The sequence below is a fragment of the Manis javanica genome, chromosome 13, assembly GCF_040802235.1.
Source record: "Manis javanica isolate MJ-LG chromosome 13, MJ_LKY, whole genome shotgun sequence".
NCBI classification, from domain to species: Eukaryota; Metazoa; Chordata; class Mammalia; order Pholidota; family Manidae; genus Manis; species Manis javanica.
The window spans coordinates 91,753,671-91,770,224 of record NC_133168.1 but is presented as its reverse complement, the minus strand read 5'-3'; the positions used below and the strand labels follow the sequence as shown (position 1 = coordinate 91,770,224).

Below are 16,554 nucleotides of genomic sequence, written 5' to 3'. Positions count from 1 at the left end.
AACCAAATGTTCTCTGGGGCCCAGAGATGGGAAAGGGGCTGAGTCTCTGCTTCCGTCCCAGGGCTCCCCATCCCTGTCATGGACTCCAGGTCTGAGCAAAGGCCCGGAGTGGGGTCCTCTTGACATGTTATAGTCACATGGCTTCCTCTTGCTGCCAAACTTCTGTTTTGAAAAGTGAGGCATACTAAAACTTTAATAGGACTCATGCCATAGAGATACACTGTAATTTCTCTATAAAATTAATCTACTCAATTATAATAAATAAAATCTGGTAAACCTATTCTTGTGGCCTTAAAAGCAACAACTGTAGACAGTTAGACAATTGGGAGAACTTGGCACCACCCTGACCCCTGCAGGTGCAGATGCAGCCAGTCGCATGGCCCAGGCCCCCGATGTCAGGACACCACCACACATCTCATACCACACGCCCCCTACCACAAAGGCACCTCCTCCCTCCTCCAGCATGTCTACCTCCAGGTGCCCTCATGTCCAGGGATCCCGCAAGCTTCTGGGCTCCACCCAGGCCCAGAGTATCACCTCTCCCCCGTTCAGGGGGCCCTGCATGGCCCTCCTCCTGGCCAGACAACCACACCCTGCTCCCACCACTGTGCGCCTTCTCAGGCCCTGACTGTGGCCAAATACAACAGCTCCAGAGTCTGAGATCCCTGAACACCCAATTTCTGGGCTGCAAGCTCCCTAAAATGTGCCATCCAACCACACTGCCCATGGCACTGCAAGTCCTCCTGAGGAAAGGCAGGGCCATGCCTGGCCAGGTTGTTCTCTTCAGCGCGCACTGCTGTGGGAAAGCCACCTCCCAAAGCTGCCAGGGCCCCATCATGAGGAACCCTCCAGGCACCAGGTCTCAGGCCCACCAAGACCCAAAGCTCTTCCGTGTGGTTATTTACATCACAACTATGTTTAAGATCTAAGCTTCTAAAATCAGCAGTCTTATGGCTTGAGACTCAACGAAGAGGACACGTAGTAATGTCTGGTGTGTCTCCCATCGCCCCCACCTCCTCTCCGACCCCGTCCCCAGGCAGGCCCCTCTGTGCAGTCTAGGCTGTTTCAGCCACAGGGAGCTCAGGGTCTCCTAAGGCAGCTGGCCCTGCCTGGACCCAGCCAGGAGTGTCTGAGGTTCAAGAGCGACCGGAGGAGACATTGGGTCCCATGAGGGTGGGGTGAGCTGCCTGGGCCACACAGGGTGGGCATGGCGTCAGGTTGCTGGACACCGTATTCTTCCACCAACACCTGCGGCCCACGCCATAGGCTCATAAACAAACTCCAATTCACATGCTCCTCTCTTAGAGGAAAACCACCTGAGAAACCTTCTGCCATAGGGTGGCTCTCCTTTTCCTCCAGGGTATTTTCTGCTGAGAAAATTCTCCTCAAGGTGGGAGCCTGCTTGCCCCACCTAGGGTCACACACAAGCAAGGGAGGTCACAGGCCACTCCTGTTTTTATCTGCTCCACACACAGGGTGCCCTTCACCCCGCTCCTTCACCAGGTTTCAGGCAGTTGTGAGGGACAGGATGGGGTTCCTCAGGCCAGAGTGCTCACCCTCAGGTTTGTTATGGTTCTGGTACAACTGCTTTCAATATAGCAGAGAAACTGGCAAAAGATAAAAAGCCACTGCAGGAGCTCGGCTTTGGTCAGCACAGTGGAGGGATGGGCAGAGCACCAGTTACACGTTAGGGGTCTCTCAGCACAGGACAAAAAAAGCACTAGCAAAGAGCTAGCAGGAATATGTGTTTCTCAGAAGTTATCAGAAATCCAACTGCAGAATTATATAGGATAATTTCAAAATAAGGAAGTGATCCGCTTCTCTCAGAGGTGTGCAGGGGAGTTTCTAGATTACAGGGTGAATGCTCTCAGGTGCTTACCAATGACCATACACAGTGGCCTTCCGGTGCCTGTCAGGCCACTTCATGGCAACAACGCGAAAGTCAGATACCATCCAGGGAGGGGGGGACCACCCTCCAATGCCAGAGGAGGGCATCAGAAAGGCTCCAGTAGGTGGCCCCTCACCTGTCCCCAACTGGCTCACCCTGGGAGCCAGAAACAGGGCACCCAGAGTCTGTCACCCTGGTACCCCATAGTAATCTAGTGTGTTTGGAAGTATAAATGAACCCTTCAAGTTTCAATTATTTCAAACCTGGAATAAGATACAGTCCAGAATGGCAGGCAGACAGAATTGGGATGATGAGCCCACAGAGAAGGGGTAAGGCAGAGAATAAGGAGACAAGGGAGGCCACTGAAGTTTAGAGAGGTGGCAGGAGAGGCAGGGAAGGAAACATGGGACCAGGAACGGATAGCTGAGGCAACATACCTCTCACTCCACACACACTGAGCACCCTAAGACACACAAGCAGGCTGCACACTTCTAGCTGGAGCTGAAGGAGCTTCTCCCTGAGCCCTGCAGCCTCCCCTGCAAGTCACCCAGCAGCAGAGAATTAGCAAATGAAAGGCAGCAGCCAGCCCACAACAGGTGCTGGGGAGGGGCTGGGCTCCAGAGAGCGTCCCACAGAGCGCCAGAGCCCCCAGACTCAGGGGAGAGATGGTCACATGGAAGGAAAGAGGCTTCCAGTTGCAGGACGGTCAAAGCTCTCACTCATGAGAGGGTGCATGCGTGTGTTGAGCCTGTGAGGAAGAACATCGGAGATCCAGGGTGAGGACAACAACCACACCTACCCAGGCGGCACGGAAACCTGAATCTCATGAGCACAGCTATGTCACATTCACCCAGCTTGCTCAAGGACAACATTCCTGCAGACAGCTGGCTAGCGGGCCAGGCACAGCTGTGGTGGGCGCAGTCCTGAGAATAGGGTGAGTGAGGTGGAGGGCTCAGGTCTGCACATGTCCTGAGGACCTCCCCACCCCCACCACAGGCAGCCAGGGCAGCAAGAATCACCCTTCTATCACCATGGGGAACAAGGTGACAGTCACAGAAGTAGGCCTGAACCTGGACCCACACCTTTCTGGAGACCCTGTGGCTAAAACTGTGAAGACTGACACCATCAAGAGGTGAAGGGGCCAGACCCCCATACCTGCAAGAGTAAAATGGCCCAGATGATTTGGGGGAAAGGCCTGGCAGTTCCTCTGAAACAGCTCAACAGGCACCCATCCTGTTGACACTGCAACCTGACTGATCCCCAGGCATTCTGCAGGAAAAAATGACCATCGTGTCCACATCAAGACCCCCGCAGGGATGACCGAGGTGGCCATCGTGCTCATGCCACCCCACACTGGAGACAGCGATGCCTGGGGCTGGGAGCGGGGACAAGGCCTCTCCACTCAGGAGGCACCCAGCACAACACTGATACCCACAGGGACGATTTCCAGAGCACCCAGAGAGCAGCCAGACCCCACCAAGCACCTACTGAACAATTCCATTTCTACAAGTCTGAGAAGAAGCCTGACTGGTCTAGGGTGGGAGAGTACACCCAGTCAGAAAGGGCAGGAAACGTAGGTATGGCTCCGGGGAACTTCCTGGGGTGATGCCGAGGTCCTGAACTACACAGGTGGGCACAGGCGTGAAAACTACAGGAAAAGAGGCTCATGCCTTGTGCACCACTATTAACCTCCTAGAGGGCAGGCCACCCCAGCGTTTACTTTACCCTTCCCCTCCCGAGAGGCTGCTTGTAGAGAACATTCCAAACAACAAGGACTCAACCTACAACCCAGGGAGTCGTCTCGGAAAAGTTAAGGGATGCACAATTTTCCTGAGGGCCCCCTTTCTACACAGAACAGAACAAGGCCATTGACACAGTCCCGGGTTAGAGACAACAGGCAGCTGCACTATCACGTTACTTTCAGAGTCGTTTTGCTCTGGAAGAGGACTCAGGTGTTAGTACAGGTGTGGAGGACGTGCCTGCACAAGCCTCAAGCCCCACAGTGGGCTCAGCCCTGACTCAACCAAAGGGCCAGCCCATGAGATCCCTGGGTGTCGAAGAGCAGGTGGCTGCTCTAAGGAAGTGTAACCCCCACTGCCGGGCTTGGTGAATGCCAAAGTCTCTAAAGAAAGCTGGGGCACTATCATCAAGGATACCAGCTTCAGCAGAGGAGCCCTGCTTTACAGGCCTGGTAAGCAGAGGGCACCTTCAGTACATTTTATAGTCTTATTAAAGTTCCCAAGTGCTTGAGTGAGGATGTGGAAAGCTAGAAAAACTAAAGCCAAGAACAGCTCTAATGGCTCAGATGCTACTGCCAGCTTCAAGGCCCAGGGCCCCTCAGTAGCAGAGAGAGGTCCCTCCCACCCACATCGCAGGTTAGGGCCTTGGGCTGAGCGAAGCCCCCTCCCACAGCAAATGAGACGCACGATGCAATGGGGGAAAAGGAGCCAGGAGAGGACATAACAGCTACCCTGAGGCTACACACCCCAAAAGGAACCAGGGACATCTGCCCAACATCCACCAAGGCCTGAGTGGCAGGCTGTTAAGAAGCAGAAGCTGCACTCCAAGTCTCCTCCTGCCCCACCCATGAGGCCCCCCAGGAGTGCCCACCACGTTTCCTCCCAGGTAAAATGAGGAAGTAGAGTCTGCTTAACCTACAACCCCTCAACTGCAAATCTTTCTCTCCAAGACCTCTGCACCTTCTTTCATAGAACAGTGCTCCAAACACTTGCTGAGTGGCCAGACCCTGTCCTATCATTTCTGCCCCCAGGCTCCGGCCCAGTGCCGGTCACAGAGCAGGGCTGGTCCTGGCCTGCTGACTATCCAGGGAGGGCTGCTGCCTCAGAAGGCGGCACACACAAACACATTCCCAGTGAAGCGTGGGGTGGCTGTTCAGAGAGCCCCTACCCCAGAGACCCAGAGCAACAAGGAACCGAGTCCTTACCTTTCAGAAAAGAGGCTCATGTTTTACTGATTTAAATGACCCTCAACCTAAGGAGTGGGGGAGGGGGGGCATGCTGTGTGTGGTCCAGATTATTTCTTCAACAGTCTGACAGACTCCTCTATAGGAAAGTGCAGAAGTACAATCTGTTTAGTACAGAAACCAGAGAAGCCTGCACAGCTTCCTCTGCCAGCCCCGGCCTCTAGCTCCTCCAATGGTCCCAACTTGGGGTGCAGTAGGGGTGGGGCAGCATGTACCCATGACCTCTGGGGGTTGGTCTCACAACACCAACAAGCCCAACTTCTACCTCTGCGGATTTCTGTTTTTCCGTGAGCCTGTTTAGGGATGCCAGAACGGAAACCAAACTATTCTAACCTGATGTGTTTTTTTACATCCATATTGAGGTATAATTTACATACCACAAAATTCATCCATTGTAAAAGTACAATTCAATGATTCTTAGTAAACCTATACTTGTGCAATCATCACCAAAATTCAGTTTTAGAACACTTCCATCACCCTGAAAAGTTCCCTTGTGCCCGTGAGCTGTTCATTACTGCTGCCACACCCGCCCCTGCAGACCATGATCACTCTGGGTCTCTAAGCTTGCTTCTTTGGACACCCTGTACATGAAATTATGCGCTATGTGGTTTCTGGGTCTGCTGTCTCCCCTTTGGCATGGTGAGTCTGAGGTTCATCTGTGCTGCAGCACAAATCGGTACTTTGGTATTTTACTGCTGAATAGTAATTCACTACATGGGTACAGCACGTTCTGTTAATCCACGGCTATCTGGGCTGCTTCAATTTTGTGACTATCATACTCCTGTGGACACCTATGTGCCTGTCTTTGTGTGGACACACTTTCATTTCTCTTGGGTATACTCACTGGATAGATTGCTAAGTCATGTCGAACATTCATGTTTAACTGTGTAAGACACTGCCAAACAGTTTATGCCATTTCCACCAGCAATGTATGAGGGTTCCAGTTACTCCACATCCTTGTCAACACTGGTTATTACCATCTTTGTTATTATAGACACACTTCAGATTTGTTTTATGACCTGGCATTTGGTCTGCCCTGGAGAACATCTCATGTGCACATAAGAGGAGGTATTTCAGAGTCACCAGGTAGGGCGTTCTACAGATGTCCATTAGGCCAAATGGATCAACAATGCTAGCACTCTTCAAGTCTTCTAGACTCTTGCCGATTCCCATTTAGTTGCTTTACCAGTTACTCAGAGTGGAGTACCAAAACCTCTAACCATAATTGATGAATTGCCTATTTCTACTATCAGTCCTGCAGTTTATGCTTCAGGATTTTGAGGTTCTGTACTTAGGTGCATATGCATGTATGGCTGTTCTGTCTTCCTGATATATTGAAATGAAATGTCCTTCTTCGATTCTAGTAATTTTTCTTTTCTTTTTTTTTATTAAGGTATTACTGATACAGACTCTTATGAAGGTCTGATGTGAAAAAACAATGTGGTTTCTACATTTACCCGTATTACCTAGTCCCCACCCACCATACCCCATTGCAGTCACTCCCCATCAGTGTATTAAGATGCCACAGATTCAATTATTTACCTTCTCTGTGCTACACTCTTTTCCCCGTGACCCCTCACACCATGTGTACTAAACATAATACCCTTCAATCTCCTTCTCCTTACCTCCTCACTTGCCCTCCCACACCCCTCCCTTTGGTAACCACTAGTTCCTTCTTGGAGTCTCTGAGTCTGCTGCTGTTTTGTTCCTTCAGTTTTGCTTCATTGTTATTCTTCACAAATGAGGGAAATCATTTGACACTTGTCTTTCTCTGCCTGGCTTATTTCACTGAGCATAATATCCTATAGCTCCATCCATGTTGTTGTAAACGGTAGGATGTTTCTTTCTTATGGCTGAATAGTATTCTATTGTGTATATGCACCACCTCTTCTTTATCCATTCATCTATTGATGGACACTTAGGTTGCTTCCATATCTTGGCTATTGTAAATAGTGCTGCGATAAACATAGGGGTGCATATGTCTTTTTCAATCTGAGAAGTTGTATTCTTTGGGTAAATTCCAAGGAGTGGGATTCCTGGGTCAAATGGTATTTCTATTTTCAGTTTTTTGAGGAACCTCCATACTGCTTTCCACAATGGTTGAACTAGCCTACATTCCCACCAGCAGTGTAGGAGGGTTCCCCTTTCTCCGCATCCTCGCCAGCATTTGTTGTTCTTAGTCTTTTCGATGCTGGCCATCCTTACTGGTGTGAGGTGATATCTCATTGTGGTTTTAATTTCCATTTCCCTGATGATTAGTGATGTGGAGCATCTTTTCATGTGTCTGTTGTCCATCTGAATTTCTTCTTTGGAGAATTGTCTCTTCATATCCTCTGCCCATTTTTATTTTTTGGAAAGAGTCACAGGTTTAATATTAACAAATAATAGATGATACAAAAATGTTTGGCGGGTGCCAGGCAATTTTGTAGCATTTTACATATGGTAACTCAGTTACTTCTCACCACAAACAAGAGTAGTATTCTTTTACATATGAGGTTGGGTGGCAGAGAAATTACTTAAGGTCACATAATACTTAAGGTCACACAGCTAATTACTGGCAGAATTGAGATTCAAATCCAAGCAGTCTTAACTCCAGAACCCATGCACTGAGTACTATGCTGTGTACTTCGTCACAATTAGATGTTAAAGAATTCATGCTGTTTGTGATCAGCTTGGAAAATCCAGTGCTGAATGGCAAACACTTTCCACACTTAACCATAGATTTTTTTTTTTTGAGAGGGCATCTCTCATATTTATTGATCAAATGGTTGTTAACAACAATAAAATTCTGTATAGGGGACTCAATGCACAATCATCAATCAATCAAGCCTAACTCTCAACAGTCTCCAATTTTCTGAAGCATAATGAACAAGTTCTTACATGGTGAACAAGTTCTTACATAGTGAATAAGTTCTTACATGGTGAACAGTGCCAAGGGCAGTCATATCACAGAAACTTTTGGTTTTGATCACACATCATGAACTATAAACAATCAAGTCAGATATGATTATTCATTTGATTTTTATACTTGATTTATATGTTAATCTCACATTTCTCCCTTATTTTTTTTTTAATAAAATGCTGAAGTGGTAGGTAGATGCAAGATAAAGATAGAAAGCATAATTTAGTGCTGTAAGAGGGCAAGTATAGATGATCAGGTCTGTGCCTATAGACTAAGTATTAATTCAAGCTAGACAAGGGCAACAAAACTATCCACGGATGTAGATTTCTCTCAAAACAAGGGGGGTGAGGTTCTAAGCCTCACCTCTGTTGATCCCCAATTTCTCACCTGATGGCCCCCCTGCGACTGTGCCTATCTTAGGCTGTTCCTCCCTTGAGGAATCTTACCCGTCTCTGGCTAAACAGCCGTCTTCTGGGGCCATACAGGGAAATGTAAAGTTGGTAAGTGAGAGAGAAGCAATATTCTTTGAAAAGGTTAGCTTTTTACTTCTTTGCAGATTGATGCCCTGTGGCTTCTATGCCCAGCACCTCCACCCATTTTTCAATTGGGCTATTTGCTTTTTGGGTGTTGAGGAGTGTGAGCTCTTGATATATTTTGGATGGTAACCCCTTGTCAGTTATGTCATTTACAAATATATTCTCCTATACTGTAGGATGCCTTTTTGTTCTGTTGATGGTGTCTTGCCGTACAGAGCTTTTTAGTTTGATGTAGTCCCATGAGTTCATTTTTGCTTTTGTTTCCCTTGCTCGAGGAGATGTGTTCAGGAAGAGGTTGCTCAAGCTTATATTCAGGAGATTTTTGCCTATGTTGTCTTCTAAGAGTTTTATGGTTTCATGACTTACATTCAGGTCTTTGATGCATTTCGAGTTTACTTTGTGTATGGGGATAGACAATAATCCAGTTTCATTCTCTTGTGTGTAGCTGTCCAGTTTTGCCAACACCAGCTGTTGAAGAGGCTGTCATTTCCCCATTGTATGTCCATGGCTCCTTTATCGTATATTAATTGACCGTATATGGTTGGGTTTATATGTGGGCTCTCTAGTCTGTTCCATTGGTCTATGGGTCTGTTCTTGTGCCAGTACCAAATTGTCTTGATTACTGTGGCTTTGTAGTAGAGCTTGAAGTTGGGGGGTGTAATTCCCCCTGCTATATTCTTTCTTCTCAGGATTGCTTTGGCTGTTCGGGGTTCTTTTGTGGTTCCAGTTCCATATGAATTTTAGAACAATTTGCTCTAGTTCATTGAAGAATGCTGTTGGTATTTTGATAGGAATTGCATTGAATCTGTAGATTGCTTTAGGCAGGATGGCCATTTTAACAATACTAATTCTTCCAATGTTTCCATTTATTGGTATCTTCTTTAATTTCTCTCATGAGTGTCTTGTAGTTTTCAGGGTATAGGTCTTTCACTTCCTTGGTTAGGTTTATTCCTAGGTATTTTATTCTTTTTGATGCAATTGTGAACGGAATTGCTTTCCTGATTTCTCAATTTTTTAATTTTAAAGTGTATTTTATCTGTTTTCAATACAGTTGCTCTTTCTTATGGTTACTTTGGTGTATCTTTTCCCATCATTTTAAGGGATTCTTAGCATCTTTTAATCTAGGGGTATCTCTTAATAGGCAACATATAAATAAGCTGAATCTCGCTTTTTTATCTGGTGTAATACTCTGCCTTTTCACTGGGGTGTTTAGACCATTCATATTTAATTCAAGTATTGATACGGTTGGATTTACATTTTGTCATTTTGCTATTTGTTTTCTATGTATCTTCCTTTTGTTCCTCTGTTCATTAACTGCCTTCTTTTGTAGTAAGTATTCAGTGTACAACCTAAAGTGTTCTGTTGATCTGTTGACTTTTTTTAAACTATAAAGTTATATTCTAAATAGCAGCTCCAGGATTAACAATAAGCATCTTATTAATTTACCATGATCTATTTCAGATTAATACTAAGTTGATCCTGATAAAATGTAGAAACTTTACTCCAGTATACTTTGGTTTCATTCCTCCTGTTTTTGTACTATAATTGTCTATTACATCTGTTAGAAACACAACAGACTGCTGTGTGCCTTTGGTCAACTTGCAGAGTTGAAATGGTTGTTTTTGTCAATTCTGACCAGTGTTATAGTTAACACTTTGTACAATGTTGTCTTTTAAGATGAAATGAGAAAAGATAATATTCTTTTCTATTAGCCCATATATTTACCATTTCCAGTGCTCCTTATTTCCTCCTGTGAACCGAAGTTACCAATTATCCTTTTCTTTAAACCTGCAGAACTAGCGGCTCTGCCAGCAATGGATTCTCTCAGTTTTTGTTTATCTGAAAATGTCTTTTTTGCCTTCATTTCTGAAGGACAGTTTTGTTGGACAGAGAGTTCTGTTGTGACAGTTTCCTTCTCTGAATACTCCGCCCTTCAGCCCACTTTGGGTTCCCGTCTTGGGCGAGAAGTTGGCCGCCCCCTGCACATGCTGCACACCACTCTAAACTGCATAAGCCTCTTCTCAGCCCAGCAGAGAAGACACTGTTCCTCACAGCCTGCCCATGGCCCTGCTGGCTGAACTGACAGTCTTGGACATGCTTGAGTGGGAAGGACAATGATTCTGTTAGCCAAGGTTGAAGACATAATGGCCAAAAATGTTACTGGAGGAGAAGCTCATCCAGGATGCTCAAAAAAACCTCAAATAGCACAAATACTAAGAGATGTATCCCTAGACCCATCAAAAAAAAAGAGAGAATCTTGTAAGTAGCCAAAGTGACTCAGCTCACCTCCTCACCACTGGAGCTGCAGAGGGCATGGGGGGGTCCCCAGGCCCCAGGCCCAAGACTCTTGGCACTCACACCCAAAGTCCAGCAGGTTCTTAAGCACAAACATGTCTCAGATTGTCATATGACTCCGATCAGTTTCCAGAGTGCTGAAATGGCTGATTATGGGGGTCAAATTTGTCTTGCTTTATAGTTATCCTGGAGGGAAAAGATTTGATAATCTCTCATACTCAGTCACTGCTGGAAGTTGCCCTCCAGCCTTGATTTATTTTGAAAATAAAAAGCACACGCATTGGGAGACTAAGAAAAACTGCCAAAGAAAGATGGGACGGGGGGCTATACAGGGGAAGAAAACTGATGCTACCCCTTTATCAGCCTCTGCATGCTGCAAATAACCCCTGAGCAGTTATAAAAAAAAAAATGTTGTATTTCAGTGCTTTCAATTCATCAGCCACTTACTTAAAGAAAAAGGAAATTTTCTCTCCTAGGAGAAACCAGAACCTCTCTCCATTCTTCAACATGCCCAAAGTGGGTCATAAGAATAAGACAGCAAAGAAAAATGAGACAGTTTTTGGGGAAAAAAAACTCAAACAAATTCTGGAAACAGAATACTACACAGCAGTGAAAATGAATTACCTACTGCTCAACTCAACAGCATGGGTAAATCTCATAAACGTTACACTGAATGAAAGCAAGCAAAGGGCATAGCCTATATAATTTCATTTATTTAAAGTACAAAAACAGGAAAAAGTAATCTATGCTGTTAGAGGTCAAGAAAGCGGTTACCCTGGGAGGGTAGTGACAATAAGTGGACGTGAGAGGGCCTCAGGAGGGTTTCTTGATGTAAGCTACAAAGATGTGTTCAGTTTGTGAAACTCTATTACGTGGCAAGTGTGTACTCTTCAGGATGCATGCAATACCTCAATTAAAGAACAAAATGAAACTCTCTTGGCACAAGAATTTAAAATTGGCATGTTCATCTTACGAGACTCAGTGAATCTGAGGCAAAACAGCATCAGACAGCTGTGCCTTTGCATCTGCCCTGTGGGGGATTCAAAGGAGCAACCACACAGTGCTACAGGGAGGTTCCCAAGGGATGTCCCAGGCCAGATGCTCTCAGCAAGGTCCCAAAGACTACCTGTTTCTAACACAGAAACCGGGCCACTAACCTCAGAACAGGACTTGATCCTAAGATTCTGTCAAAATTTGCAACTGTACTCCTCCAATGAACCAGACAGAACATTCTACATGGGAACTCAGGGACATGCTAGTTCCACTTGATGAAACCTGTCCACTTTATGCACAAAGACAGACAAACCAAGATCATCTAGTTGAAATCAGGAAGTGTGATCCGACCCCAGCTCTGCCTACTGGCCACCAAAGCTAGGCTCTTTCCACACTCTCACACTGCTTTACAAAAGCCCTGAGGTGGCCTTGTCTGTAGGACCACCCTTGACCCATGTGCCTAGATTAATCTCTGTCCCCTGCTCCCTTGCAACCTTTGTGTGTCATAAGATATCACTCTCACTGACTTCAGAGAACAACATCCCATCCTCTAAGTAACCTTGGATTGGAAGCCAATGGGCACAGTGTGGAAAGTCTGGAACCAAGAGGCCCAGAGGCCAAATGCAGCCCCCCAAGTTATAGCAACAGAAAGATCTGGGTTTGAGTATCAACTCTGAGCTCCTTCAATATTCACTGGCATGCTCTGCAGCGGGGCACAGTGATCACAGGAGAACGTGCACCTGGGCCCAGGAGCACCCAAGGACCCCGACAGATGTCCACAACACGGGCTCCTCCTCAGCCCTAGACTTAACTTGAGATGCTGCTGAGGACCAAGTCCGAGGGAGGGAAAGGAGACCTAAGCTTACAGTTTTATTTCTGGAACTTTAAAAGAAGCCTCTGGTTTTAGAATGAGACTGCAAAAAGCAGAGCCAGACAGAAAAGACCTTTCCGGGTAAAGGGAATACAGAGCATGTCCCAACCTGACTATGATGCTTGCCCGGTGGGAGTGGGTTGGATTTTCCCATTTATCTTGAGGAGATAAGAATTTTAAAAGTTGAGAAATTCCAGGCCAGATGATCTCTGAACTCCTTAGGATCCCAACAGTCTGGGCTCCCAAAATGAATACAAAGACCACAGGCTGAGGCCCCTCTGTGGGGTCAGTTGACTCTCATGGGAAGGAACCCCTAGCTCTGCACCTGACACCCCCAATCCAACTCCAGGCAAACAGACATGAAGTGGAGTCTGGGTGGGGGGAGAAGCTGTGAGGGAGATGACGGATGGGCCAGGGAGGAGCTGTAGGGCTGGCCCAGGAGCTGTGGCCATACCCACAACCCCCATGGTGGGATATCTGGCTCACACAGGACATCTGGGTGTGAACACTCTGGACAGAACAGTTTACTAAGGGAATGGTGATGGTAGGAGCTAGGCCTTGATTTCTCTTTATAGGAAGAAAAGGTTTCTGAAGAAATGGGGTGGTTCGTTGAGTCTTCATTCTTTCGAGCTTTTTCCTTAAGAACCTCATAAAAGCTAAGGATCAGAAAAGTTACTCCTGAAGTGATTGGTACTGACCAAGAAGAGCACAACACAGCACGTCACGGAGAACCCAAGCATCCCCGCCCTCCAGAACACACTGCCTACGTGAAGAGGTGCACCAGGGCTGGGATTCCAACTCTGCCCCCAGACAAGTGACCCAGGCAGGGCACAGCAACCCTGACCCCCCAAGCCCCAGATCTGAGAGCAAGGAGATGTGATTAAGTGAAAACCCATTTTCCTACAAATCAAAAACATCAAACTGGAGACACAACAAGTACAAGTTTGGCGGAGACCTGCTGTTGGCAGCGGAGCTGATGTAAAATACCTCCCTGTCCTGTGAGACCCACATCCCATGCCATCAATGTCCGGGCCCCAGTGGGGACAGCTTTTGGCCAGGATGGCACAGTGATGCCAGGGTAGGAGCCCATGGCCATCTCCAAGTAACCCACCAAAAACTGCTTCCTACAGGCCTACAGGGCAGCCTCGCCCCACCTTCTCGGGCCCAGGCCTGGCGCCAGTTCCAGGCCCCTCCCTCTCACCTGTGTGTGGTGCGCATGTCCACAGGCCCATCGCCCGCCTGCCCCTCGCCTCTGCCCATGGCCATCACCTCAGCCCCCCTAAGCAGTCCTTGGGCTGGGCCCGCTCCTGGCTCAGGTGTCACCCTCATGTCCGCATCAGTGTTTAAATCCGAAGCCAACAATCCTCTCTCCATTTTTATTTTCTTGCTGTCCACATCGTCCTCCTCCGGGTCCCGTTCAAGTGCTCTTTTCTGACTCCGTGTTCGGCATGCTTCTTCAGTCATTCTGAACTTTGGGAGAAGGAGAAAACATTTTAACATGGCACAATGAGGCTGCTACCTTCTTAGAAACTTCTCAGGGGGTCAGCTGGGAGTGTTTTCCTTGCCATGTGATGATGGCAGTAGATACAACCATTGTGGGGCCCACAAAGTATGCCCATGTCATGTCTTCAGAGTCTTGGGGAAGGCTGGGGCAGGAGCAGAACATCCGGGGCGCTGAGGCCTGTGGGGACGTGGGTGGGAACAATGGGAGGGGCTGCTTATGAGACAGAAGGAATTCTCTGCGCCCCAGACTCAAAAGCAAATAGAGCAAAATGGTTCTAGATATGAACTCCCCTGCCTGTAGGATTCTGAGCGGCTGCACTGGATTGGAGGCATTGAATCCAGGAAGGGGGACCACACTGCCTGCGGCCCCGCAGCTGCACTGACTCAGGGTTGATCCTTCGCCTCCCTTTCTGTAAGGGGCTGCTTCCTCCCTCCGGCTGACCTCAGAGGGGTGAGGAGTGGGGGCGGGGTTGGGGTGGGGGGTTCACATTTAACCCTTTGACTGCTGGCAAGGTAAACTTTGAGTGAGGTAAGGCCTGGCCCACTACCATGCCACTGCCCTCTACCTGCAGCACACACATATCTTGATTTAAAGAAAGAAAAAGAAAAAAACAGCTGAGTCAGTTTTTGATCCCATGACATCACTGGGCTCCACATGACCCTTCCCAGGATTCAGTTTGAGAGACAAAGCACTTTCCAGAAAACCAGTCTGAACCGGTTCCAGACAACAAGCTCAAGTGTTGTTAACCCTCACTGAGACAGGACAGACGACAGCGCAGTAATGTCTGTCTGCAGGGAGGCTGCTGGCATTCCACAACAGAGTCTGGGACCTGGGTGCTTGCTCTTAAAGGGGCCACTCTGAGCCTGGCCTCAACGTCCCAACAGGGCAGAACATGGGAAATGAGATGCCAGAACATCCGGATGTAAAAAGCCAGGCCAGAGTTCACTGGGGCCCAAAATACCATTTCACTGCAAGGTTCTAGCTTAATTCCCAGGGTGCCAGTTCTCCACAGGGCAGTTGGTGCCCACACCCACCAACACAGAGCCGGGGAGGAGCCCACTACATGAGCTCCTCACCAAGTGTCAGGGCACACCTGTGGCGCTGCCCACCCTGGAAGCCTACCGGCTCCATCTGTGTCCACGCAGGTAGCCTCCTCACCAGCTAGACTGGACAGACCCAGGCCAGCAGTCCACCTCCCGGGAGAGACTAGCAGCAACAAAGCGGCCAAGGGACACGTGCTTCTGAGCTGACTCACTGACAATCTCTGTAATGCAGCTGATTTCACAAATGAGCAACAGCAACGGGCCCTGCCCCAAAGGGCCCTTTCTGGACTCAGACAACAGATAAAAAAGTGACAGCTGCTCTGCGCTCCGTGAGCAAAAGGAAGGGTGACCCGTCTGCACATGTTAGGCCCGCATGGCCTGGCCAGAGCACTCATCCATCTGCTCCTCAGGCAGGTCCCCCCATGGCCATGTCACCACTGGGGGACCGAGGGTGGGCCAAGAACTCTGAAGCTCAAAGGCCCAGGCCACCCCTCAGCCTCCTTGCGCCCCTGATCCCTCCTGGCTTCCCAGCCTGTGCCTGGCCACCCCAAACCACCCTGACCCTCCACTCTGGCCCGTTATCTCCCAGTCAGTCCTCCACCACCTACCCCAAGGGCAGCAAGGGGAGCTGCCACATCCCTCAGCCTGGGTTCCCATGGCCTCTGTCCTCCCACATGCCCTGAGCCCAAACCCCGTCAGCCCCCTCACTGGGTCTGCCAAGCCTGCCTCCCTGTGAGCCTGCAGATGAGCCCACAAAAGTCGGGCGTCCCCCGCACTGTGGGAGGGGTGGGTCGTTTTTCCTCAGGTGACGCCTGAAACAGCAGCTCCTCATTTGGGGAACTGGATGACAGGGCAACTGGGGTGGCAGGGATGGCAGGTACATGTACTCCCAGAGCCAGGGAGGAGGCTGGTGGGGCAGAAGGTGAGGGAAGCCAGGACCTCAGGGAAGGAGGGCCCTTGCTGGAGTTCAAAGCAGTTCTGTCCCGACAAGCTCCCAGCATCACCTGGTCCCCACTGCGGAGGGAGGCTCCGAAGTAGACGGAGAGAATGCACTGCCACACCTTGATGCCGGACCCCCCAATCCTGCACTGACCCCTACATGCTGCCCCACTCTGCCTCTGCGCCAGCCTGGAAGCCCCTGAGCAGCCTTCAGCCTTGTAAGCCTCCAGCTCCAACCCATCAAGTTCATCTGAGCCCCAGACCTGCATGAAGTCCTTCCTACCAACTGCCCACATGAACGGGGGTGGGGGAGAGAGCCGACAACCACGTTGCCGGGCGCCTGGTCACCAGACTGGCAAGGCAGTGCCCAAGCGACCTGAAACAGCAGCTCCTCATTTGGTGAGTGCAGGACAGTCACAGGGGCCAGAGCAGAGCCTCACAAGCACAGGGCTGCTCGCTGCAGGCCCAGCGACGACTGCGGCCTTAGGGCCCCCCAGCATCCCAGCTCTGGCAGCTGTTGGGGTCCCCAGCAGAGGGCCCAGGAGACTGGCTGTTTGTGCTGTGTGTGCAGTGTCCAGGCAGCTCATTCTGAAGCTGAGA

The 16,554-nt window shown here is 48.9% G+C and overlaps 1 protein-coding gene across 11 annotated transcripts in view; it reads right to left on the bottom strand.

Annotated features, from left to right (window-relative positions):
• GATAD2A (GATA zinc finger domain containing 2A) overlaps positions 1–16,554 on the bottom strand; it is a 97,461-nt gene that overhangs the window by 22,449 nt on the left and 58,458 nt on the right. For 5 of the 11 annotated variants that reach the window (XM_036996180.2, XM_036996183.2, XM_036996181.2 and 2 more), the window contains one exon: positions 13,670–13,938. The exons of 2 other annotated variants lie outside the window; for them this stretch is intronic. In XM_036996180.2, coding sequence (XP_036852075.1) covers positions 13,670–13,938 — 269 coding nt within the window. The remainder of the gene's footprint in view (positions 1–13,669; positions 13,939–16,554) is intronic. 4 more of the 11 variants (XM_036996184.2, XM_036996178.2, XM_036996177.2 and 1 more) reach the window with 1 other exon arrangement.